Genomic DNA, 28,000 nt, shown 5'->3' on the forward strand with positions numbered 1-28,000 from the left:
TTCTCATTCATTGTTTATTGACTTACATACTTTAAGAATAGTTAAAGCAGGATTTCAATCTCCCAGTCCTTCCTAATAAGTTCATACTTTATGAATAGTTAAAGTGGGATTTCAACCTCCCAGTCCTTTCTAATGAGGTCAGCAGCCTTCTCAGCAATCATGATGGTGGGAGCATTGATGTTGCCAGAGACAATGACAGGCATGATGGATGCATCCACCACCCGTAGCCCTGACACGCCTCTAACCCTGAGATGACAGAGGTAATGTTAGTTCATATTTACTCCAGAAACCACCTGAAATACATGATAATACTATACTTTTCTAGGCACCTTCATCATCCTCTCTACTATATCTTGGAGTAATAATGAGGTTAGTCTACCCCTACACCAGATATACCCCTACTTTTGAGGAATACAGACCTTGTTGAACCACCATCATTTATTTACAAAAAACTATAAACATCAAAAAAAAATTTTTTTATATAAATTTGTTAGAAGTGCAGGCCCACAAGACATCCAGAGTGGTAACTCCATCTCTGACAATCTAGGATAACTACATTTTTGGAAATAATGCAAGTGTCATTTGTGTCATGGTAATGGCCAACCTAACAAAGAGTATCTAAAATGTTGAAAAAGAAGTAAAATTCATGGTAAACTGTTAAGGTTAATAAGTGTATATAATTATCCATTGAAATGAAAGTCTAAGTATTGTAATGTTAGATTTTCCTAGAAAGCACAGAGGGTTTCTCAAAGTTATCCCTAAATCTTTGTAGATAACTGCCCCTATTGGGATAAGAAAGTTATTATGCCTCACTTGAGTTTCTCATCCACTACAGCAAGAGGGTCACTGGCTGGTCCCATTTTGCAGGTGCCAGCTGGATCCCAGTAGGAGGAAGCCATGTGTTCAACATAACACACCCAGTATAGCACCTCGTCCATTGTCTTGTCCTCACACCCAGGCACTGGCTGTGGTTAGATACAAGGAATACATAAGTGATCCAGTCAGAACCTGCTTACATTCCTCTCATTAGACTCATACTTTGGGAATAACAGTATCATTATGCACTTATAAGGATTGAAGTGTGGTCATTATTTGGTAATACTAAAGAATAGATGATGGTGTAAATATCATGATCCATCATGCCCAAGTACTAGAGTATTCTAATTTTGGATGCTTATCATAAGAAAAACTCTTGGAGAGGAAGCAATGCAAAGCATTAAAGAATTTTTCTGAACAGGTTTTGTATAACATATTTACTACAATACTGTTTGAAAAATAGATGCAAAGAGCTTCTGAACATTAAATGGGTATTTAGGTCACTAAAAAATATAGTATGAGGCTGAACCACAATAGAACTTTGTAATGTATAAAACATAGACCTCAGTAATCCCCAAGAAAACTATATTAGGACTAAGTAAGAAACACTGAAAGTGATACTGCAAGTCCATATGAATGCTCGTATGTGAAGAGAATGGAGTTGGAGGGAAAATGTAGTATGATGAAGCAATGACATAGGTGGTTGTGAAATCATCAACTCATATTTTGATTTCATTAAATCCTGTACCAGCAGCAGAGGAGACCCTTGCTTTTGCCCTTTACAACTGGGTTAAAGTTTATTAACATTAGTACTCCACAAGATTTATAATTAATAATGATATATCCACAGCACTGAGAACATTACCATGAAATGTATATAATTGAAAATCTTACCCTACTGTGGAATGTAGCACCATGACTCTTGAGGGCTTCAGTTTTCCCAATCCGCATAGCAACTTGTATCCCTGTAAAGAAAAAGAATAAGGTGATCTGTGGTACTGTAGAGGAAAGGATACAGGTGTCTCATACTACTTGGGAGAGGTAAAGCCATTTTGTGACCAAACCTTGTTTTCCATGAGGTTTATGTTAAAAAATTTATGAGGGTCCCAAGTTAAGTCTCATTTCCTTTACCAAGATGAACAGTACTCACCTTCAGCGAGCATTAGGAGGTCTTCCCCATTACTGAGGAACCGTGGATCAATATTAGGTTGGTCTTTTGGGTTCCTGGACTTGAGGGTGACAGACCCACGGCTCTTAGGCCGCAGCAGGGTAACCATCAGAGTAAAGCCCTTGTGACCATAGATGGAAGCGTAGTAATTTAGGTATGTCTGTGTGGTAAAATAATTTTGTATCAGCAGTTTGATTTCAACATTCCTTTAAACTACTGTAATGGCAGGTGCTGGTGAAAAAGTGAGTATTCAAATATATCTTAATAAACGGAAAAAGGAATCAAAGATGGAGCATTACTAGAGCAAAGATATTTACTTCGTGCAAAATGTCAACAGGAGAGATCTTACCATTTTATTCATCCCATAGATATAAGGCATGAAGAGCCCTTGATCTGAATGGAAGGAAGCTGGAGTCAGGGAAAGCTGTATGTTGGGGTAATTGGGGTCACCAGTCTGTGTCACCTTAACCCAGGCGCTGCCATAGTCCCCCAGCGGTGTCGAGTATGGTCCTGTAATCATAAGTAACTACACTCTTATTATCACAACAACAAATTTCATATGTTCACAAATTGTTCTATTATGTTTGCAGGAAGAATAATTCTCTGTATTTGATAAGTGGCAGATCTACTGTATCTGTTTACATATAAGACTAGATATATAATGAAACTGAAACATCCTTCATTAATATCTGCATAGATACAATATGGTTCTTCATTATCCAGCTAACTTAATATTAAACTATTCTGAATGGGCTTGCAAACCAATAAAGGTACCTACAATGCTCTTCTTTGGTAACATGATATTAGATCTTTATTGCTTAGCTTTGTTGAAACTTCACAATACCTGCCTATAAACCACCTGACATAACCTTGAGGCAGCTCCACATTACTGATATATTACTACAATTTTCCCAACCTAATCATGGTGCTACAATTACTAATTTGCATATTTTTTCTGCTATATGTGGCCCTGGTAATTAATTATAGCTCTGCATTACCTTCCTAGCAGGATGAATGCTAACGGATAACTTATCTCTGACTAGCAATCCTAATAATGCCTATCTCAGTTCCTCCTACTAATGTCCATCTCACATCATAATAATGTCATGTCATATACAGTCGTTTATCTGGCATACACATGACAACACTGGCAGCAGGAGTAGAGACTTGGTTATCAGGGTACTGTTGGCATCTTTTCAAGGAAGAAATCGGACAATTTTGTAGCCTGTTCATCTAAAATTCAACTTCTTGCATAACTAAAGAACTTAATGATTTTTCATGGATAGTTTTTCTTTTTCTGCACAATTAAATAAAAATTCTTAGAATCTGGTAATTTAGTTGTATTACAAAACAAGCAGAACATAACAAGACATACATCATGCTGGAGACTTGCATCTGACATAGTATCAGTTTATTGCCAAACATCATGTCGACTGAGTTAAAACATAGGAAAGATAAGAGAGTGCAGGTAGGCTTTACAAAATACTTAAAGGAATCACTCTGCTTGATATCAACTTCATGTACGATTCAGGCTTTCACATGGTCATGAGAGCAATTAGGCAAAAGTGGGATGATTCCACCTCAGAAAGTCTTATAGATTTTGGAATTCAATACAATACTGGTCTTCCAAGTTTATTAGGGTGGTCATCAATTTCCGTACAAAGTATGGCATCAGGAACAATATCAGTTGTGAAAATACTGCAAAATCATTGAAAATGTAAAATGTACAGCACTTGGTGTAGACCCTCAATACACAAGATTTTTGTATGTTACACTGCCAGTATTACATTAAAAGTGTGTGTCTGTGGAGTTCCTCAGGGTGATTCAAATTGCTCATCCGCTTAAGATGATAGCTTGTGTAATAACATATTTGCGTTACCTACTGGAAAATCTCAGAGTATAGATGACCAATAGTGGATCGAGAGTATACTATAACTGACTGACTTATGGATGTAAATACCAAGATTGCCCAAGTAGCAGATCAAAATTAAATAGTTATTATGGCAAAGGATGTGCAGTACATGGCTGACCAGCACTAATGAATTTAGAGACCGTGTTTGATCTTATGATTGATTTAGAAGACTTGACCTTATAATGAGTCGAAAGCAGACTGTATAATTAATTTAGGCTATGTAATTGACCCATGGATAGATCAACCATACACAGTTGACCAGATAACAGATTTACTGTAGTGGGATGATAAAAATGGCTGAATATAAATGAAAATGCCTTATAACACTGATAAGAAGAGATCTACAGTACATGAAGGATTCAAGAATGGTTCTGCTGTAGAGTTCATTGCTGGTAAGAATAGAAACACAGCACATGGCTGTTAATGATAATGAATCTAGCTGGATCTACATACCTCAATCAAAAATATATATATAACCCAGACTCTGGCTGACTTAACACTAGATCAGCAGCACCTGGCTAATTTGATAGAGGAATAGTACTTGGCTAACTTAAAAACAGGTCTTAAAGAACTTGGCTGACTAAATAACAGGTCTATAGTACCTGATTGACATATAACACCTAAAGTGCTCAGCTGTCTTAATGAGATATGTGCATGTACCTTTCTGTTTTAAGACCAACTGTACAGAGCATGACTGACCTAAAAATGACTATAGTACTTGGTTTATCACAAGATGCCGGCGCAACTAACCTTTCCTCTCTTTTATGTACTTTTCAACACCACTAGTGTCGAAGAGGGAAGCAAGGTCAGTGGGTGTCTGGGGTAGGAGGGTCCAGGCCAAGCCATACACATTCAGATGGTCCTGTAGATTCTGACCCACACCTGCAACATCCGCCACAACTTTCACCTGTGCAAAATTCAGTTTTGATTCATCCAATATAAACAAAATAATTTTTCTGATGTTTGGTGCACTATTAAGAATACAGCAAATGTTCATGGTGTAAACATAACACTCTACATTCAAATTCTAAAGGCTCATATCTTTCCAAAACCAGAACCTGAGAGGATGTTTTTACAGGTGTTATTACTATATTATCTTTAGTCTCTGAGCTGTGTCCGTCTGGGACATAATTGACAGAATAACTTAATACTTGTTACATGTAATATGACTACAATGAATGATTTCTCTTCTATAGTAAAGCTAAGACTTTATTTTCAGTGTAAACTTTCCTTAGGAATCATGCCTATGAAATATAAGGAAATTACATCCTAATTCATCTGAACTTTAACAGAAATGGATATCTGTAATGTCGTAACTTGAGTGTGGGAGGTGACAAACTAACCCCATGTTGCTGCAGGTGATCCCTGGGTCCAACACCTGACAACATGAGCAGCTTAGGAGAGGCAAGGGCTCCTAATGACATGATCACCTCATTCCTGGCCTCAACTGTGTACACCTGAAACAAACAGGTAAATGAAATAAGTTGTGTTCACCATTACTTGTATTGTGTCAAACTAGAAAGTGAGGCGAGCTTTATCACTTTACTTCATATATCATAAATTTACTAAATTAATGATAATGATAAACTTTATACTTGTAACATTTCTTGTAGTTTGAATACATGCACATGATGTTGAAAATTATATATTCAGATGATTCTTGGAAAATAACAGCTAGTAGGATAACTCAGAAAGCCTTTGATGCACAATATATTTTGAGGAGATTCCACGACCACATCACACATCAGAACAACTGGAAACAATTGCAGACATGCTAAGAAGACCAAATTTCAACAGAAAAGAAAGTTGAAACACTTAAGACTGATGGATATCGACTCACGTTTCCTTTATACTCAAAGATTACACCATATGCCCTCTTCTCCTTATTAAACAGGATCTGTAGAGAGAGAAAAAAAGTTTTTTGTTCACTTCTGATTAGAATTACATTAAGAAATGAATATTAAACAAAGAAAAAAGGTAATGCAGTTCATCAAAAGTTTACTAAAGATGGAAGGCTGTTCTTTATCTGAACTAGTCAGTATATCTCAGTAACAAATTCATACAGATAAACATATGTAGATCTACTGATCTTTGTTGGTAGTATGTATATACTGAACTATGGGTTTGGTGAGGATTTGACAAGGTCACCTTGGTGGTGGTAGTGGCACCTGGAGATGTGACTTCCTCAAGAAAAAAAAAGCTGTCTTTACTCTTATACTCTGGGATCTCAGGATCATGAGGATACGACACTGACAGTGTAGGTCTGATATGCTTGTCTTTATGATGTGCCGGGATGTCAAGGATCTGAGATTTCTTAATTTGGAGTGCCAAGGGTACAAGGTATCATCCTTGATAGTGTAAGTAGGTCAAGGGTATGAGATACTTTCCTTGATGATAGCTGTTCATGTCTGATATACTTGCCATGATTATGGTGATGGGAAGGGGTATCAAGGGTCTGTGAAGCCTACCTTAGTGACTGTGGCACTGTGGAGGATGTGGAGGTTGGGCCAGGAGGCAGCAGGCCTGAGGTAGGCTTCCGCTGCTGAGGACCTGAGGCCATCCTTTATGTTGTAGTATGGCTTGGAAAACCCTAGAACAGAGGTGAGGAAGAAAAATGACACATCAGCTGAACAGTGATACTTTTTTCTTTGTTAAATTAATTTTTTAACATTCAAAACAGCGATAAACTTCCAAAATGTGATCTCAAGAAAAACCTTATCACAGTAACTGGTAACAGAGTCTAGTGGTGCTAACATGGACATGGGTTGGCCTAATGTTGCTGAAATGACAGATGCTCCCTACATTACCATACCAAGGATAATGCCAAGCAGGAACCACAGAGAACAAGGTCATCCACTTCAAGAAGTGTAATTTGCAAGGAAGAGCCATTTTCTTCTGTACGTCTTAGTGAAAAAAATTAGTTTCATCCATACACATGCGATGCAGACCATTGAAAAATATTTGAAACTGAGGTGAATATAGAGATTGAAGATGAGGCAGCGATTGTGTAGACCTCGCCAGCACCGATATCCACAATATATGATGACCCAGTGAGAAAAGATATCCATCGTGAAGTGTTATATTGAAAAAAAAAAAGACCATAAGGTGTTCAGTTTGTATCTGGCTGTAAAACAAGTCCAAACGAAGGAAAAGACATGAAGAGGGAAGTGAGACCTTCGTCCACCATCGTTTCTTCTGGATCACGCTCTTGTGAAACTCTGGGTTGCCTGTAGGTAGCAGGAAAGAAAAAGTGTGTTACTGTGTCAGCAACACAGCTGTACCAAGTGAAGGACTAGTTATTGCACACATATAGGACTCAGAATGTTGTTTTCAACGCCAAAGCGAATAAAATAGCGCGAGACATGCATGGTGCTTCAAGCCACCACAGTCATTCCCATCCAACTTATCCAGATGCAAAACTACCAGAAACCTTATGATTCTCAGCCATACACACACCACATGAACCAGATAATCTCACACATAGACGAGGAACAGTCTCTCCTGCTATCAGTCCTAGACATGTCTGACTCGGCCTGGCATATTCATCTAGTGGCTGGAGGACATTAAAAATGCAGTCATCCTTAGATGAATATTCTCTGGACTGTTAACCTGTACTGCACACTGCACGTGTAGTTGCTTGGCTAGATACATTTGATTCAGGGAAAAGCAGTACAGACAATCATATAAGAAAAATCCATGTAATGTAATTTCAGCCGACTAAAATTTGTAACAAAAATCATTGTTTTATCAGCATGAGAGATATGATTATCAATTGTGGAAGGTAAAGAAACATTTCAAAGATGAATCAGTACATACATAGTAAAAAAAAGCAGTTGACACTAATATCAGTAAAACCATATAGTTTTAAACAGACATGAAGAGACAGGAGGTCAAGAGAAAGGTGCAAGAGGTGAAAAAAAGGGCAAATGAGAGTTGGGGTGAGAGACTATCAGTAAATTTTAGGGAGAATAAAAAGATGTTCTGGAAGGAGGTAAATAGGGTGCGTAAGACAAGGGAGCAAATGGGAACTTCAGTGAAGGGCGTAAATGGGGAGGTGATAACAAGTAGCGATGATGTGAGAAGGAGATGGAATGAGTATTTTGAAGGTTTGTTGAATGTGTCTGATGACAGAGTGGCAGATATAGGGTGTTTTGGTCGAGGTGGTGTGCAAAGTGAGAGGGTTAGGGAAATTGATTTGGTAAACAGAGAAGAGGTAGTAAAAGCTTTGCGGAAGATGAAAGCCGGCAAGGCAGCAGGTTTGGATGGTATTGCAGTGGAATTTATTAAAAAAGGGGTTGACTGTATTGTTGACTGGTTGGTAAGGTTATTTAATGTATGTATGACTCATGGTGAGGTGCCTGAGGATTGGCGGAATGCGTGCATAGTGCCATTGTACAAAGGCAAAGGGGATAAGAGTGAGTGCTCAAATTACAGAGGTATAAGTTTGTTGAGTATTCCTGGTAAATTATATGGGAGGGTATTGATTGAGAGGGTGAAGGCATATACAGAGCATCAGATTGGGGAAGAGCAGTGCGGTTTCAGAAGTGGTAGAGGATGTGTGGATCAGGTGTTTGCTTTGAAGAATGTATGTGAGAAATACTTAGAAAAGCAAATGGATTTGTATGTAGCATTTATGGATCTGGAGAAGGCATATGATAGAGTTGATAGAGATGCTCTGTGGAAGGTATTAAGAATATATGGTGTTGGAGGCAAGTTGTTAGAAGCAGTGAAAAGTTTTTATCGAGGATGTAAGGCATGTGTACGTGTAGGAAGAGAGGAAAGTGATTGGTTCTCAGTGAATGTAGGTTTGCGGCAGGGGTGTGTGATGTCTCCATGGTTGTTTAATTTGTTTATGGATGGGGTTGTGAGGGAGGTAAATGCAAGAGTCCTGGAAAGAGGGGCAAGTATGAAGTCTGTTGGGGATGAGAGAGCTTGGGAAGTGAGTCAGTTGTTGTTCGCTGATGATACAGCGCTGGTGGCTGATTCATGTGAGAAACTGCAGAAGCTGGTGACTGAGTTTGGTAAAGTGTGTGGAAGAAGAAAGTTGAGAGTAAATGTGAATAAGAGCAAGGTTATTAGGTACAGTAGGGGTGAGGGTCAAGTCAATTGGGAGGTGAGTTTGAATGGAGAAAAACTGGAGGAAGTGAAGTGTTTTAGATATCTGGGAGTGGATCTGTCAGCGGATGGAACCATGGAAGCGGAAGTGGATCATAGGGTGGGGGAGGGGGCGAAAATTTTGGGAGCCTTGAAAAATGTGTGGAAGTCGAGAACATTATCTCGGAAAGCAAAAATGGGTATGTTTGAGGGAATAGTGGTTCCAACAATGTTGTATGGTTGCGAGGCGTGGGCTATGGATAGAGATGTGCGCAGGAGGATGGATGTGCTGGAAATGAGATGTTTGAGGACAATGTGTGGTGTGAGGTGGTTTGATCGAGTAAGTAACGTAAGGGTAAGAGAGATGTGTGGAAATAAAAAGAGCGTGGTTGAGAGAGCAGAAGAGGGTGTTTTGAAATGGTTTGGGCACATGGAGAGAATGAGTGAGGAGAGATTGACCAAGAGGATATATGTGTCGGAGGTGGAGGGAACGAGGAGAAGAGGGAGACCAAATTGGAGGTGGAAAGATGGAGTGAAAAAGATTTTGTGTGACCGGGGCCTGAACATGCAGGAGGGTGAAAGGAGGGCAAGGAATAGAGTGAATTGGAGTCATGTGGTATACAGGGGTTGACGTGCTGTCAGTGGATTGAATCAAGGCATGTGAAGCGTCTGGGGTAAACCATGGAAAGCTGTGTAGGTATGTATATTTGCGTGTGTGGACGTGTGTATGTACATGTGTATGGGGGGGGGGGGGTTGGGCCATTTCTTTCGTCTGTTTCCTTGCGCTACCTCGCAAACGCGGGAGACAGCGACAAAGTATAAAAAAAAAAAAAAAAAATGAAGAGTAATAACAAAAATATTAAAATAGGGGAATATTTTGACAGTCATTGAATTTCCAATAGGCTACATTTTCCTTGAAAAAGCCAATTTCTCCAAAAATCATGTTTAGATATAATTATATAATGATATGTGTTTTTTGGAGTATTACATCTGCTCATAAATGGGGCACAGGAAATATTACGAATTTCTCTTAGTGATCTGCCATGTTCTGCATGTCTGTCATGGAGAACATTGCACTTTAATCTGAATGAGACACCATGTTTGGATGATTTTGTCTTGGTGTTAACTTTTTGGTTTCCTCTTCAGATCGGTCCTTCTTGTAGAAATATTACAAAGCTTAGTTTGCGGTTTATACTATAAAAAAGGGCTTTATAATGGTAGAAATTATTCTAAGTGATGTAACTTTACGTATAACAGTAGGATAAATAGATCGTTGGAATATTAATGTGATACACAATTTTTGTAAGATCTCGGCAAATTTATGCATCGTTTTCTATAAGCAGAACAAGAGCGTTACAAGAAAATGAAGCAGGTACTTGGGCAACGATTGTTTATGTAAAAATGCTGTAAAATATATCAAAATTATTTTCTACGTGGTGTAATTTGTTAGAAAAATAAATGTAAAATTTACTAGATATCAGTCTATATGAATATTTACTGGCAAATACATATTCATCAATATGTTACTTTAAACCTTGAATTTTGAGAAATTGCGGCAACGCCTTGACTTTTATTTTACAGCGTACAAAACAATATAGTACAATTATATATTGTAATATGCTACAGAATATAACAACGAAAATAACGGTGAAAGGCTGAGAAAGTAGGCTGATTTAGCAACTGGATTACACACAAAAAGCGCGCTGACCTGACCCACTGTTTGTTGACATCATGGCGGCTGTGCTGAAATAGTGAGTGTTGGGCAAAGTTTATAATGGACATGTGGTTATGATGCAAGGTGACGTATGCTTAGTATCTGCTCCAGATTGAAGCCTAAGCAACGAGTAAATACCGTGTTTTGTTGTGGTAAGTTGTACGTGAATATCTGTTTAACAGTCGACATCAATCATTATTATCATTTAACGAATGCCTTTTTTTGCGGTAAAATTGAACATTTCCGTTGTAATTTCTACTGTTATGTTCGGTATTGCCATTTTTTTTAAGGTACCGCAGTTTGATTGGCCACAGGCCTATGATTAGAAGTGCACTCAGTAGGTTGAGGTCCAAACCCCAGAATGGTATATGGATTACGTTGTTTTTTTCAAGTACGAACATATTTATTGTGTTTGGGATTTATGGTGTATGGATTTCATATGAGAACTGCATGTCACAGTGTTTAAAATTTGATAGAATGTCCATGTTGATTCAGTGATTTGAATAGATGTTTACATGTTATACATCTTTAGTGCTTGTCAGTTGAAAACTTCAAAGTCCATAGAGAAAAAGGTAGGGCATGGAAGACGAGGGAAAACGTAGGGTTTAAGCTAACCAGAATTAGAACAAAAAATTACCGTAGGTTTGCCTGTTTCCGTTATTTAATTAATTATGTCAGAAAAAGTGTAGTTGAACGAGATTTTACCTTATGCTAGATTTTCCCCGGGGCGGGAGGCCTTGTATGTTCCTGATGTGCATAGTACAGTAAATAGGTTAGGTATGGACACAATAGGGCAATTTATGAGGAGGATATTATCAGACTTGTCTCTTTTGAGCTGAGTCGTAAAGGCGTCTAGCTGATATCATCAGTTTTTATCGGTCCATATTTTTCTCTAATTAAAAATTAGTCACTTGTTTAATGTGCTTCATCAGTATGCATGTAGTGTGTAGCTTGATTGACTGTATAGGATCAGGTATATGAGCGATCATGGCTCTTGTAATACATGTTTACAACCTGTCGTCCCTAAACAGATGGAATTGTATTTTAGTTAAGTGACTTCCATTTTGTGACGGTAGTAAGTAGATGGCTAGCTTTCCTTCATAAACGAGGTAGAACACTTATTAAATACCTTGCTGCTAATTTGATGTTCCTAACAAATGTTTACGCATACACTATTGTACATACATACATTCACTGTAAGACCTGTGGTCCAGCCTGGTGTTTAGTTGGCGATGCCGTAACTCCATAGGGACTCCCGAGGATATATATATATATATATATATATATATATATTTTTGTCGCTGTCTCCCGCGTTTGCGAGGTAGCGCAAGGAAACAGACGAAAGAAATGGCCCAACCCACCCCCATACATATGTATATACATACACGTCCCCACACGCAAATATACATACCCATACATCTCAATGTACACATATATATATACACACACAGACATATACATATATACACATGCACACAATTCACACTGCTTTCATTCATTCCCATCGCCTCCTCGCCACACACACACACACACACACACACACACACACACACACACGTAGTGGAAAGCAATCCATATTATAACGATGATAAATGTAGTTAATACTAATTTATTTTTATTCTTAGTCAAAGCACCATTCATCTATCTTTAAAACAATTCACAGACAGTGAAAAGTAGGGCATGTATTGTGTACCGTTTAATTAAAGATCCTTTCACTCTAGTCATGATGATACTATCATTAATTTCAGATTCGTAAATCATGGCACGTTTTAATGTGTACTTTACAACATAAAAAATGTTAGCTGAGAATCTCAACACTGTTAAAATAACCAAAGCCAAAGGTGAAAGTCATCGTGTGTATATAGTTAAGGACGGTAGTGACAGTGGGATTAAAACACTAAACATACGTTAGTTGTTGCAAGACCATCTGTTTACATTTGTGTATGGCTTGCTGCATAAGAGTTACAAATAGCTGTCATATATGTTGTGGGAAGGGAAGTTGTTTGCTTATGCGATGAAACGTTGGCAAACCAAACTCTACTCAGGACGTGGTTCTGGCCTTATTACTGTGGAGGATTATGTTCATTTGGATTCCACGAGTCTTGGAGAGTCTTACTAACTACCTGTGACGAAGATAATCTTGAACGACCCTGATTCATGTAGGTGTCATCTTTCTGTTATGGCATCCTTTAGGGTCTAACCTCGTTCATGGCGTTATTTTCGTGTGTATATATATATATATATATATATATATATATATATATATATATATATATATATATATATGATAAATGAAGGGTTTACTTTACCGCTCGGGTCTTATTAAAACATGCATCATCTCTTACCTAGCTGCTCGGGACCATTAGGATCGATGATGTTGTAGCCTAGCTCTAACCCGGCTTGGAGAAAGGCTTCAGAGAGGTTGCCCATGTTAGTGGCCGGAGTCACTGCCAGCGGTCCTCCACGCCCATGGTACTCCTCTGAAAGCAAAATAAAGCATCAGTAAATGGGTGTCCCGTCTTAGCTGATGATTATAAGGAATGGTAATGTATAGTCGCACAGGAAGACAGTTTTTTTGTCCATGTTACCAGGTAGTTTATAATTCATAGGCTAGTGGACTCCGTCTCCATACATCGTCATGAAGAGAAAGGTTCATATTGTAGTATCCCAATTTTTCTCTTATTACAACTGTGGTTATGCATTGCGTGTAGTTAAGTAGGGCAGCCTTGTCATCTGAACACAGACAAACAATATATGTGGGAGACACAGAGTGAATGTGGGTAACAAGATGGTCGTCTTATGTCTGTTTGTAATCTACCTATGCGAAGCCAATGGAGTCAAACTTATTTAATCGTCCTAAATCTGTCAGAGATATGTGTGTGTGGAAGTACCGTTCGGGGAGTTTTACACTCTTGAAAATAGGGGAGAAAGAATACTTCCCACGCATTCCTCACGTGTCATACAAGGCGACTAAAGGGGACGGGAGCAGGGGGCTGGAAACCCTCTTCTCCTTGTATTTTAACTTTCTAAAAGGGGAAACAGAAGCGCCACCTCGCTAACGCGGAAGACTGCGACAAAGCAAAATAAATAAATAAATAAATATGTAGAGAGAGAGAGAGAGAGAGAGAGAGAGTCTCTTAGCAACACACTCCACATACTGTGGTTGGGGACTCATGGTAAGCCTATTCAGCCAATTGTAGCTTAGCTATCAGAAAAATCTAGAAAATTTATCAAGGAAAGTCGGGTATGCTTTGAACACGTAGGCTCATTTTAAAGTCGTCTCTCATTCAGACTTATTTGAACACTTCTTAGTCTGACTACCAGGAGGATGTAATTTTTAGGGAACTATGTAAATAAGGTTACATAACTGAGCGGTTGTGTTGTGTTATTTCTCGTTATTTTTTATCAAGTAATGCCAGGACCAAGATGGTTCATGTCTTCTTGTGTTCTTATGTTTCACAGGTTATCAGGAATGTAGCTCAGTACATCTTGTAACAACATATTTATTTCCCTGTTCATGCCAGTGTACACAGGTGTGATGGGACACGCATTATTACGCGAATACCTATGGTCGTATGTGTAACTGCAGAGTATGAGCATGAATGTAGCGAGTAATGGCAGTACATTACGATGTATTTTTTTTTTTCATTGAGATTTAACTGGCTAGCTTTCCCGAGGAAGCGAAATTATAGATACAGGGCAAGCGTCGATAGTCAGTCAGTCAGTCTTACAATGTATCTGTCGTTTGCAGCGCTTCAAACTATTATTAAATTTGTAATTATCACTGCTTATTATTGTTAAAGATTATATGAGTCATTTCCTTCCTGAACTGTAAATCTGTATATCCTCACTTTGTCATGCAATGAATGACAACCCATGACTCACCTGGAACAAGAACAAGGAACTGAAAATGAGGAAAGGTGAGAGAGCGCCGTATTGTATAAACTTGATGGCACAACTCCCACCCTATTCATCTTACCCGTGACTCCCATGTCTCCCCCGAGGAAATTCTCAGCCTTCTTGAAGTAGTAGAGGGTGTTATTGTAGTCCCAGCCAGTGTTGCCGAGGGAGGCCCAGTGGTCGAAGTCGCGTCTGTTGCCTCTCACGTACATCATCCCGCCTGTCGTCGAGCCTCCGCCTATCACCTTCGCGTGAGGGATGGTGGCTCGCTGACCAGCACAGCAGGATGTTTGACGAGAGATTGTGTTGAGTTGTTTTAATATTTGATAGAGTCGTTAACAAGTATTCAAATGTTTAAGGAAGTGACTGCAAACTGCCTTCCTCAGGCTGAAGGTGCCCGCGGGATGGAAATAGCAATTTTTGTCATTATTATTATTATTATTATTATTATTATTATTATTATTACTATTATTATTATTATTATCACATTATTATTATTATTATTATTATTATTATTATTATTATTATTATTATTATTATTATTATATGAATGAGACTAACGAAAAATATCACCCTTAAGGGGTAGAAACTGGCAGATATGATTTGTTAGGTAGTCATGATTTTAGATGTTGCTTATGGTTTGATGGAAAGCTGTTACTTTAATCCTTAACAGAACAGCCGCATATAAACACACTGCAAAGAGAGAGGAAAACCTCCAGCAGACGTAAAGATGTATGACTGATTTGAGTAGTTTCCAAGTCAATAAAGCATATAGAGTAGACATGGTAAATCGGTACAAAGTCATTGTAGTGTTAAAAGAATGAAGCAAAGAGTTGTAATTAAAACAAGTTAATTATTTATAGTTTGGAAAGTTTCGCGAAATTTAGTTATCCAGCAGATATTCTGTAAACATTCCAATATTAGTGTGATGCTTCGACGTTAATGCGCTGCAAGGCTAATATCTAATGATTTTTAAGGGGGAAAACAGTCTGTTAAGAAGTCCTGTAGTGAAAATGAGGCTTGATAAGGTTTTATTAAACCCACCAGTGTGCAAGTGTGCAGGTGATGTCGTGTGGCCCAGCTTCTCGACGTATTTTGTTCCACTGTAATGGGTTTTGGTAACGTCTACTACTGCGACATTGTGTTTAGTCTTCAGTTTCATTATCCAGCTTATTTCTTAACTGCCAATTCAGCCACTTTTCACTTTTTTTCCTTTGGAATATTTCAGTGGAGTCCTAGTCAGATGTCTTTTACCCTGTTTTCTGTAGTCATCTTGTGGTAAATGTTATGTGTGAGCGAGGTTGTAAGACACTACCTGTCCGACGAAGTTCTTGAGACCGTACTTCTGAGGCTGGGTGACGTAGTCCCAGTTGTTGTTGCCGCGCACGTACCCGATGGCGACGAGGCCGGGCACGTAGCTCTCTGGAGGCGGGGTCCCTCCGGCCTCTAGCACGAGCACCTTCCACCAGCTGACCTCGGCCAACCTAGCCGCCACCACGCTGCCCGCTGACCCCGCTCCCACTGCCGGCAGAGGACGCGGAAGTTCTCCGATAAGAATAGCTTTTCAATGGCACATAGTTATATCATCTCTATATTCTTTTCTATATCTAAAGTGATTCAATGGGTTTGTATGTAAATACTCTGAAACAAAATATTTTCCGCAATAATTAAAACAATTTTCATGGATAAGACATTCAGCAGTTCATGTTTTCAGTGTGAAAATAGAGTTGATATTACCTTAGACACACGAGTCTTACGGAGTAAGTTAGTTAGTTTAGGATGGGTTCTAATAACAGATCATTGAATCTAGTACAGGGTTGTGTGTGTGTGTGTGTGTGTTGTGTGTGTGTGTGTGTGTGTGTGCTCACACACCAGTTGTCCAAAATTCTCGATTTTCAATCAAGCTTTCGCCTTCATAGAGGTATCATCAGGAATCTAAAAAAAACACGTCATAAAGCTTGCATATGAAATGTAAAACGCAAACGACGTGCATATAAGAAATAAATTTGGAAAAAACTCAAAGTACATAGAAAATAAAGAATAAGGGAAAAAAACAATAAGCGATACAAAAATGACCGTGTTATGACGGATAGTATGAGGTATAACCTCAATACTAAATACGGAAATGAAAATATGGAAAAACTTCCAGTAGAGGAAACACAGATCAGTCTTAAGCGAGGTAGGAATATAGACAGTCCATCACTAAATACACTAAGTTGGGTCAAGCGAGACTGTAACTAATCACACTGTGGCGTAGAGGTCAGGTCGGGCTCGTCTGATTCTCTCTGACCTTCGTAACCCGGGACCGGGTGGGTCAGTGACACGTTCCCCGTGTACTGCATATGTATGTGCCATGTCTTTACTGCTGTGTATGTACACACCCACTCACACCCCCAGCCTTACCAGGTACCCATCTACCGACCAGCCTGAGGGGATGATTGAACACCTAGGTTGGATGTGTTTGTATTTTACTTGGTGTTAAGAAAAACGTTTTGTCGTCAAAGCAGCAATTTTTTTCTCATAGATAATGCCTCCATGATGTTTAATGTTGATAAATTACAGGAGTGGAATTAGATTGTAGACTGGAGAGAAACTGTGAGATAGTTCGCTAGGCGAGGGAGGGTTAGATAAAGATTGGTTCTCGCAACTTACCTACGATGAAGTCGTATTCATGAACAAAGTTGTCGGGTCGGTCGTAGTCTGTGGCGGCCTGCTGCGCCTCCTGCATCACGGCCACCAGCAGGAGCCGCAGGAAGGGCACCAGCGACGCCAGCATCACCTGCGTTGGCAGCGCCTTCAGTAGATTGAACAACATCTTCCCGTGGGCGATGCAAGTCTCACTCACAAGGGTAGCTTGCCGATCCGCTCCGTAGCGCGGGGTTGAACGGATGGTTAGCGGTGATTGCTAGAGCAAGCTGGCAGGTTGTTACAACCGTCGCGGAGAGTCAGCTTTCCAGACACAACCTGATTCTTCCGTTGTCCTGGGTTGTTTTGCTCTGCTCTCGGTCCTCATCGTGAATTACCATGGTTCACGTCATCACTCTCACTGCTTTTATGATATCACCATTTTCACTGCAATCATTCTGATAGATTTTTTGTTTTTGATGATGATGAATTTGCTTAATATCACTCGAGAGTTTAAGGCTGTGTTGAGTTCACCATAACCCAGCCACTCCTGGACGCCTCGGCCGGGTATTGGTCACAACAGAGGTTCCTGTTGGTCTTGCCGTCTCCCGTGACCTCACACTATCGTTGAACTGGCCTCCCGTGACGTCAGACACACGTCACAGTATATGTTGGTTTTGCCGCTGCCTGTGACGTCAGACATACGTCAGTATCAGGGGAAGCGAGTCCAATAGAACGTTGCTTGTCTTTAACACATTGTTTTCCAACACTGACACAGAACGTCCATAGTAACTCTGATACGTAGTTATATACACTTTGAGTGTCTTGACGATTGGATTATAATCTTTCTCTTTTCAAAATAATATCTTTTTTACTTTATTTAAAATTGTACCTAATAATTTCACGTTATCCGATCACTTATTTTTTTATTTTACATTCTGTTACGTTACTTTTTGTTACCTCTGTAATGAATTATTTTACTTTATGATTATTGTTATATTATTATCATTTTCACTTGTTTTTATGTATGCATTAGTTTAATAAGACTATGAATATAATCTTGTTTATAAAGCATCTTCAGCATTAATACTTAGGCATGATGTCATGGCATTTGACCTAAGCTTTGAGGGTCAGGTCAAAACAAAGAAAGGTCATGCCTTTATATGTAAATGTAACACCGTTGTACTCAAGGGGTTAAAACACTGACATGGATGTGACGTCATGCGGTGTTACGTGGTGCAGTGTGACGTGGAGCGGTGGTGTTACGTGGTGTTGTGTTACGTGGTGCTGTGTGACGTGGAGCGGCGGTGTTACGTGGTGTTGTAGTGTTACGTGCTGCTGTCTTAGTGTGTGGTACTATACCGTATTTGTTTCTAACAAAATAAGAAAAAAGAATACTGAATCATCTACACAGTCTTGCAGAAGATGGACTGGTAGAAGCTAAGGTAAAAAAAAAAAAATACTTCGAACATATATCTACAAAAAAACTAATGGTCTTAGCCTTATAGAAAAAAATATATTCATTATGTAAATAAAAGTAAACATATTTTGAGGAGAAGGAAGGACGGAGTGAAAGACGTTGAGTTGCCGGGGCCTAAACATTTAGGTGGGTGAGAGGCGTGCATTGGGATAGAGCGAATTGAAGCGATATGGTATATGGGGGGCGACTTGCCGTCAGTGCGTAGGCTCCCGTGTAGGAATGCAAAGGTGAGAGCGTTGATTTGCAAGAGTGTGTAGAAGGTTCTTTCCAAAATATAATTAGGAGTGTGGGTTCCACTTTTGGATCGCAATGTCGTTTAGTATAATCACTCGCAAGCAGTATGTGGTGTAAGATGGTTTGATCGAGTGAGTAATGAAAGGGTAAGAGAGAGAGGTGTCGGAATAGAAAATATTTGCTTAAGAGAGCAGAAATGGCATAGATATAAGGAGAGAATGAGTGAGGAATGGTTAACAAAGGAGATATATGTGTTAGAAGTGGATGGGACAAAGAGAACGGGGGAAACCTAATTGGAAAATGAAAGATGGAGTAAAGAACATTTTGAACGATCGGGCCCTGAATATATGCATAAGGATGAAAGGCGTGCACGAGAGAGAATGTATTGAAACGATTTTATGTACAGCGGTTAACATGCTGTCAATATACTGATTGACTGGTCTTCAGTTCGATGGCCGTGCCCATGAATCCAAGAATTTTGTTCGCTCTTTTCACTGTTTCTTTTGCAATGCTTACTTGGTTGTAGGTCACCAGAGACTATTACAACCAAAGATTTCTCCTTGTTTACCATTCGCAGTTCAGCGGAATTCATACTGTAGCTTGCCTTTTCGTTTTTGCTACCGTTGTATGAAACTTTGCGCTTATCGGCGTTCATTTTGTAGTTTGCCAATGAGTAAAGCAGTCATACTTCATTTCTTCAGTTCGGAATATTGATTTTTCGAATTAATGATGCTTCGGCATATCGTGCTCATCCCATTTATTCCGTTTTTATTTCCCCTGGCTCATTTCACTCGTAGATGGGGTTCTTGTTTTCTCTGTGTCGATACGCCAATAAATTCATCTATTTCTTTGACAGGGTAGAAATTGCTGGCTGCTAGAGTGATTTGTTTTCGAGAAAAATATGATGCTCCCATGTGCTATAGTCTATAAAGCTGGTCGTGTTTGTCTTTTGTCTGCCGACACACGAGGAAGTTGGAAGACGCCAGACGACATGCCTACATAGAAAGCTGCCAATAATTTATCCCATTTTCCATGGCATGGTAGAAATTGCTGGTTGTCGATTTATATATAATCAGGAAAACATGTCAGTGTTGAGTGAGATGGTTGTGCCGGCACTATGGCAGGTATGAAGAGGAACTATGGCAGAAGTGACTGGTTATAACGCTGAACAATGCCTTTCGCAGGAGCCGGTAGAAGAGAGCCGGGAGCTGGCTTGTAATGCCAGAGGGTCGTCATCTTAAGTATGTTGAAGTGTACTTGGGTCGGTGAGCTGGGGAAGAAGAGCCTCCGGTTGGAAGTAGAGTAAAGATATAGTTGAACATTTGCACAACATTTTCCCTGCACTTGAATTTGCATCGGTACGAAGCTATGCAACTATTACGTTGGACTCACTGGAATTAGACTAGATCCCTTCGTTTGATTAGGATGGGTCCCTTCGTATTATTAGAAATTATATCTTTATTCATTTCGATATTTGAAAAAAAAAAATCTTTTATAGGAAATGTCATTAAATCCCCGTTATGAAGTAGAATGGAAAATCATGACATAAAACCGTATTGTTATGTGATGAAAATAGTGATAGACTCACCGTAATGTTTACTTACTACCTTCTTGATCGGACACCGTCGAGGTAATAATGTATTTTTCTTTCCATGTGACGATAGTTATGAACCAGAGCGATTTTAAGGAAGGAGCAGAAGGTAATATAGCGCGTATGATCTTAGAATAATCTTGAACACCTGATTTTCTTACGTGATGGTTACAAAAACATGTTGGCTGTACTGAAGGTAGCAGCCGATAATCTCAAAGCCGATTCAGTGAACCAGCTGCGCATCCCGGTCACACGTATATGATTTATTCCATTATTCTTGAGTATGTTCACTCTCGCTACCTGTTATTCGGTATAGAATGTTTATGGTACATTGATTACCGAACTCTGTTTTGATACTGTGATGGGAAACCTTCGTGTTAGAACAAAAAAGAAAACTGGATACGAATATGTTTGTAGCTAGATATAATGGTTGCCAGAAACTTGGGTTGTTAAGCCAGAGTTCCACACCATACGTGAAAACATCATATCCTGTACAAAAATCGAAAGTAAATATTAAGACAAAAATCTCTTTCTCTGCAGTGAAGCAAGACACCCACCCAACCCAGCCACTTTCCCTGGTGGACCGCGTGACGGGTGGGTCCCCACACCACCACCACCACCACCATCAGCACCGCCAACGCCACCACTTCACCCCTTTGGGCTCCCTCTACCATCACCACCACCCGTGCGAACCCTTCACCGCTTGTGTACTCCACAGGTATATCCCATGTTTACTGTTGTTAGAAACGAAATATATTTCTGTGCCTTTGTCAGTTCTAGGTGTGTTTGTCTTAAATATTACTGAGACGTGAAATATATCGTATTACTGGAGATTGTAAGATTAGCGAGTTATTTGTCGAACTCTGGATCTTAGACACAACGATACGAGTCAGCTATGATGGTATAGCGTAGTCTCAATGTTATAGCAGTTTAACAACCTTAATATGATGATGTAGTTATGATGTAATGGCAGTTTAACAACCGTAATATGTTGTTGATGTAGCTTAATAACGATGTTTGACAGTTTCACAGCCTTACTATGATGGTGTAGCTTAGATAGATGCGGGGGGGGGAGGTGTAAAGACATCAAGATAGCGGTGTATCTAAGTCACGACGATATGATGGCTGTGTATCATTAACCATATCAAGGAAGTACAACCTAGTAATGAGGAACATTTTGGACACACCAACACCAGAATAGGGAACAGACTATTGTGGGAAACGTCGACTGATCATGACAAGATCGGCGAGGCATATTTGAAAGTCCGTGGTGGAGGAGAGGGTTGGGCAAAGATTTTTGACGTCATGCTCCGGGAGGCGGGTGATGCAGACATGCAAAGTTTCCCGCATCTAGTGGGAGGGAGACTCGTGCAGTCATCTGAGGTCTCCTGTTTTCCCGCCAAGGGCATAAATTTCCCCGTATTGTGACCGCTCAGCACTTATTACAAAGCAAACGCCCGTCACATTCGGCTTCGTCGACATCGGACATTTTGTGTTAATGTCTGTCATTGCATTTTAATACGTATACTGGATAATGTTTGAGTGTGAATGTAATTTAGCTTTTGGTTCAGTATATATATATATTTATATACTCTTCTATTCTTAGTTTTCACTTTTAGATAATTTTGACAATGAATGTAGTGACATTTACAAGTATGAGTTGGCACGAATGCTTGTAGGCTGCCGAGCTGGGCTGGCGCAGTGGTATTCATGGTATTGTATCTAGTCTGTTATCACGTTGTCATTTCTTGGTGATCTCTTCCTGCTGTGTGTACATCTCGACTCATGTGTAAGTTTAGAAAAAGACCTTCAGTAAGACATTCCATAAAGGGGTTAGATTTTATTCCGATCTTTCCGGAATAGCGTACTGCAAAAAGCCCCAGATACTGATTGGCTAAAGGCGGACGAACGTACCATTCCTTCCACTGTCATTTGATTTTAGTTTTAGCTCACTAGGATTCTCTGGTTTTGGAGTTGATACCTCCCTTCCATGCTGAGTAAAGCTTTGTCTTGATAATATTTGGTAGTAATGAAAATTTTTGTATAAGTGCCTGTCTGTCTAGGTGACTCTTCAACAATCATCTTTTTTTTCCCAGTGGGAAAACACGTGAGATTGAATCTGCAAGTCACTGGAAACGAGCACATCAAATGTTCGTGTCACTGGGAATATTTGCTCCGCCGGCTGTGCTTGGAATAAAATTATTGCTAATGGAAGTTATAACCGATAAGTGAAATTGAATTTGTGTCAGCAAGAAAAAATAGTAAGACTTGATTACGAAGCATCCATGAAAGCCTTCGGTGTCCGAGCCACGGTGTTGTAAATGTCAGTTATTATGATCAAGGGACCATATATATATATATATATATATATATATATATATATATATATATATATATATATATATATATATATTCGGAAGGATCACAATTTTGCGCGTGATCAAGATATTCCTATGAGTCCACGTGGAAAATGAAACACGAAAAGTTCCCAAGTGCACTTTCGTGTAATAATCACATCATCAGGGGAGATACCAGAGAGAAATACAACAGTCAGTTGATATACATCGAAGAGACGAAGCTGGGACGCCATTTGGTAAACATGTATCTCCCCTGATGATGTGATTATTACACGAAAGTGCACTTGGGAACTTTTCGTGTTTCATTTTCCATGTGGACTCATAGGAATATATATATATATATATGTATATATATATATATATATATATATATATATATATATATATATGTATATATATATATATATATATATATATATATATATGTATATATATATATATATATATATATATATATATATATATATATATATATATTATTTTTTTTTTTTTTTTTTTTGCTTTGTCGCTGTCTCCCGCGTTTGCGAGGTAGCGCAAAGAAACAGACGAAAGAAATGGCCCAACCCACCCCCATACACATGCCTTGATTCAATCCACTGACAGCACGTCAACCCCGGTATACCACATCGCTCCAATTCACTTAATTCTTTGCCCTCCTTTCACCCTCCTGCATGTTCAGGCCCCGATCACACAAAATCTTTTTCACTCCATCTTTCCACCTCCAATTTGGTCTCCCTCTTCTCCTCGTTCCCTCCACCTCCGACACATATATCCTCTTGGTCAATCTTTCCTCACTCATTCTCTCCATGTGACCAAACCATTTCAAAACACCCTCTTCTGCTCTCTCAACCACGCTCTTTTTATTTCCACACATCTCTCTTACCCTTACGTTACTTACTCGATCAATCACCTCACACCACACATTGTCCTCAAACATCTCATTTCCAGCACATCCATCCTCCTGCGCACAACTCTATCCATAGTCCACGCCTCGCAACCATACAACATTGTTGGAACCACTATTCCTTCAAACATACCCATTTTTGCTTTCCGAGATAATGTTCTCGACTTCCACACATTCTTCAAGGCTCCCAGAATTTTCGCCCCCTCCCCCACCCTATGATCCACTTCCGCTTCCATGGTTCCATCCGCTGCCAGATCCACTCCCAGATATCTAAAACACTTCACTTCCTCCAGTTTTTCTCCATTCAAACTCACCTCCCAATTGAATTGACCCTCAACCCTACTGTACCTAATAACCTTGCTCTTATTCACATTTGCTCTTAACTTTCTTCTTTCACACACTTTACCAAACTCAGTCACCAGCTTCTGCAGTTTCTCACATGAATCAGCCACCAGCGCTGTATCATCAGCGAACAACAACTGACTCACTTCCCAAGCTCTCTCATCCCCAACAGACTTCATACTTGCCCCTCTTTCCAAAACTCTTGCATTCACCTCCCTAACAACCCCATCCATAAACAAATTAAACAACCATGGAGACATCATACACCCCTGCCGCAAACCTACATTCACTGAGAACCAATCACTTTCCTCTCTTCCTACACGTACACATGCCTTACATCCTCGATAAAAACTTTTCACTGCTTCTAACAACTTGCCTCCCACACCATATATTCTTAATACCTTCCACAGAGCATCTCTATCAACTCTATCATATGCCTTCTCCAGATCCATAAATGCTACATACAAATCCATTTGCTTTTCGAAGTATTTCTCACATACATTCTTCAAAGCAAACACCTGATCCACACATCCTCTACCACTTCTGAAACCACACTGCTCTTCCCCAATCTGATGCTCTGTACATGCCTTCACCCTCTCAATCAATACCCTCCCATATATATATATATATATGTATATATATATATATATATATATATATATATATATATATATATATATATATATATATATATATATTCCTATGAGTCCACGGGGAAAATGAAACACGATGGGAACTTGTGTTTCATTTTCCCCGTGGACTCATAGGAATATCTTGATCACGAGTAAAATTGTGATCCTTTCCAATATATATATATATATATATATATATATATATATATATATATATATATATATATATATATATATATAGCGTAACGTTATATCTTTACGTTGGTGACTAAATTTGACGCTGGCAGTCGCTAGGCGTGAAGCCCAGATCAACCAACCAACCTAGCTTAGATCGTGGCGTTAATAGTGATTACGTGCATGTTGCCACCGAAGTACTTACTGTCGTGTTGTTATGAAACTGAACAGTGAGTTGAAGCTAAGAAAAGATAAACAGTCTCCCACACCTCAACAAGAATAGTATAAAAGCACTGGGAAAATATCCGTGTACTTGGCAGAATACCTTAAAATATTAGCTGTATGAAGCATCCGCTGTCATATTAATGATCAGTCAGCGACAGTGTATAAATGCAGTTCTCACATGGCAATGTTGACTTGCGTTCTTGTTTACATCACAGTTTAGAAAACAGAAATTTGCTTAGGTCGCGTGGTACACCACAACTCTGTAATTAAGGAAATTTAGTGTCCAGACTGGAATTCGATGTTGATAATGAGGAATTCTTTGCAGTAACAGATACGAGAAAGTAGTTGACGGGGGCAGCGCTTGGGGAACACGTCGGTGCCGTAAGCTATGCCATAAGTGTAGATATGTCTGACTATTTAGGCTATGTTATGTTATATTTGGGATGCGCCAGTGTATATATTTACCATACGTTGTTCGTGTTCTCCTAGGTTCTTCGTACTTTGAGTCCGAGATCACCAGGACGCAAAGCACTAGTGATACCCAGCAGTTACGGTAACGCCAGTGTTGGACACACTAACATTTTAACTAGAACGTTAGATTCCACTAACCATGACATTCAGTAGCAGCAGCATCCAGCATTACACATCGGCTAGTACGTACGACACCCTCTTGTTCAGTGATGTCCATGACACACACACACACACACACACACACCATCATCATCATCATCATCATCATCATTCAAAACACCAAACACTTCACTCATTGCTTTTGTTGTTCACAGCGTCCATCACCAACACACAACACCAGAATGTACAACACGCTCCATTATAGCCACCAGTGCACGCAACACGCCATCACAATACAGCACTCGGAGTATACGTAACCACCAGTGTAATATATATATATATATATATATATATATATATATATATATATATATATATATATATATATATATATATTTTTTTTTTTTTTTTTTCTTTTTTTTTTTTATACTTTGTCGCTGTCTCCCGCGTTTGCGAGGTAGCGCAAGGAAACAGACGAAAGAAATGGCCCAACCCCCCCCCCCCCCCCCCCATACACATGTACATACACACGTCCACACACGCAAATATACATACCTACACAGCTTTCCATGGTTTACCCCAGACGCTTCACATGCCTTGCTTCAATCCACTGACAGCACGTCAACCCCTGTATACCACATGACTCCAATTCACTCTATTTCTTGCCCTCTTTTCACCCTCCTGCATGTTCAGGCCCCGATCACACAAAATCTTTTTCACTCCATCTTTCCACCTCCAATTTGGTCTCCCTCTTCTCCTCGTTCCCTCCACCTCCGACATATATATCCTCTTGGTCAATCTCTCCTCACTCATTCTCTCCATGTGCCCAAACCATTTCAAAACACCCTCTTCTGCTCTCTCAACCACGCTCTTTTTATTTCCACACATCTCTCTTACCCTTACCTTACTTACTCGATCAAACCACCTCACACCACACATTGTCCTCAAACATCTCATTTCCAGCACATCCATCCTCCTGCGCACATCTCTATCCATAGCCCACGCCTCGCAACCATACAACATTGTTGGAACCACTATTCCCTCAAACATACCCATTTTTGCTTTCCGAGATAATGTTCTCGACTTCCACACATTTTTCAAGGCTCCCAAAATTTTCGCCCCCTCCCCCACCCTATGATCCACTTCCGCTTCCATGGTTCCATCCGCTGACAGATCCACTCCCAGATATCTAAAACACTTCACTTCCTCCAGTTTTTCCTTTCAAACTATTCGCCATTTCCCGCATTAGCGAGGTAGCGTTAAGAACAGATGACTGGGCCTTTGAGGGACTACCCTCACCTGGCCCAATTCTCTGTTCCTTCTGTTGGAAAATTAAAAAAAAAATGAGAGGGGAGGATTTCCAGCCCCCCGCTCCCTCCCCTTTTAGTCGCCTTCTACGACACGCAGGGAATACGTGGGAAGTATTCTTGCTCCCCTATCCCCAGGGATAATATATATATATATATATATATATATATATATATATATATATATATATATATATATATATATATATATATATATAACTGATATGCGCAATACCCCCCCCCCCCCCAGTATACGTAATCAGTGCACAATAACTCTTACCAGCAACCAGCAGTGCACTAGTACAGGATAACACTAGTGCACAAGAACATCCACCGTAAACATTACTAATACACAATAACTTAGGTGTTCTGAACACCAGTTATGTAGTGATACACCAGCCAATGCGCCCACCAGTACACACAGCTACAGGTAGAGTACAACATCGTCCAGTGCACACAGCAGCACTTACACACACAGCTACCCAGTAAAGTCCTAACGAGTGTACACAACACCCAACTACTACCGATCCATCAAACTACCAGAATGAACACCAATGTCACTTACACCCAACAGTGTATCTGCTAATGACGAGGGCTTTGTGTAGCGCTGTGATACACGAATCACTGTTCTACACCCGGCACAAACGTTTCTTCAGTGTACCCACCAGTTCACAGGTTTCCACAGTACACATACTGATCGTCACGTACCAGTATACAAGCAGATCAAACAGCCAGTGCACTTGTAGTACCGAAATAGTACATGTACACCCAGTAGTTCATGAATTAGTGCACTACACCTAGGAACGCGAGGGTTAGTGGGAGTCTTCACCCGCCACTACACACACAGATCACACGACACCACCGCACCCCAGAAAGACGCTGGTCCTCACTACACCCCAGTGATAAACAGGCCAGCCCGAGTGTATGTGGGGCGGCTGGAGACCAGTGGGTCTGG

General features: G+C 39.7%; 1 protein-coding gene across 4 annotated transcripts; it reads right to left on the bottom strand.

Annotated features, from left to right (window-relative positions):
- Nucleotides 1-27,966, bottom strand: LOC139751424 (glucose dehydrogenase [FAD, quinone]-like). 4 transcript variants are annotated; one of them, XM_071666824.1, is made up of 14 exons: nucleotides 27,913-27,966; nucleotides 17,257-18,191; nucleotides 15,920-16,125; nucleotides 14,684-14,873; nucleotides 13,050-13,184; nucleotides 6,365-6,486; nucleotides 5,737-5,793; nucleotides 5,240-5,353; nucleotides 4,647-4,803; nucleotides 2,334-2,494; nucleotides 1,967-2,144; nucleotides 1,711-1,781; nucleotides 814-965; nucleotides 1-246 (listed from the first exon to the last, which is right to left on the bottom strand). In XM_071666824.1, the coding sequence occupies exons 2-14, from the start codon at nucleotides 17,417-17,419 to the stop codon at nucleotides 99-101; spliced, it is 1,854 nt and encodes a 617-aa protein (XP_071522925.1). In that variant the 5' UTR covers nucleotides 17,420-18,191; nucleotides 27,913-27,966; the 3' UTR covers nucleotides 1-98. The 4 variants fall into 4 exon arrangements, with proteins under 4 accessions (XP_071522925.1, XP_071522923.1, XP_071522922.1 ...); XM_071666822.1 differs by having other exon boundaries at nucleotides 27,754-27,956; XM_071666821.1 differs by having other exon boundaries at nucleotides 27,611-27,956.
- Nucleotides 27,967-28,000: the final 34 nt, after the last annotated feature.

The sequence above is a fragment of the Panulirus ornatus genome, chromosome 11 (genome assembly GCF_036320965.1).
Source record: "Panulirus ornatus isolate Po-2019 chromosome 11, ASM3632096v1, whole genome shotgun sequence".
NCBI lineage: Eukaryota > Metazoa > Arthropoda > Malacostraca > Decapoda > Palinuridae > Panulirus > Panulirus ornatus.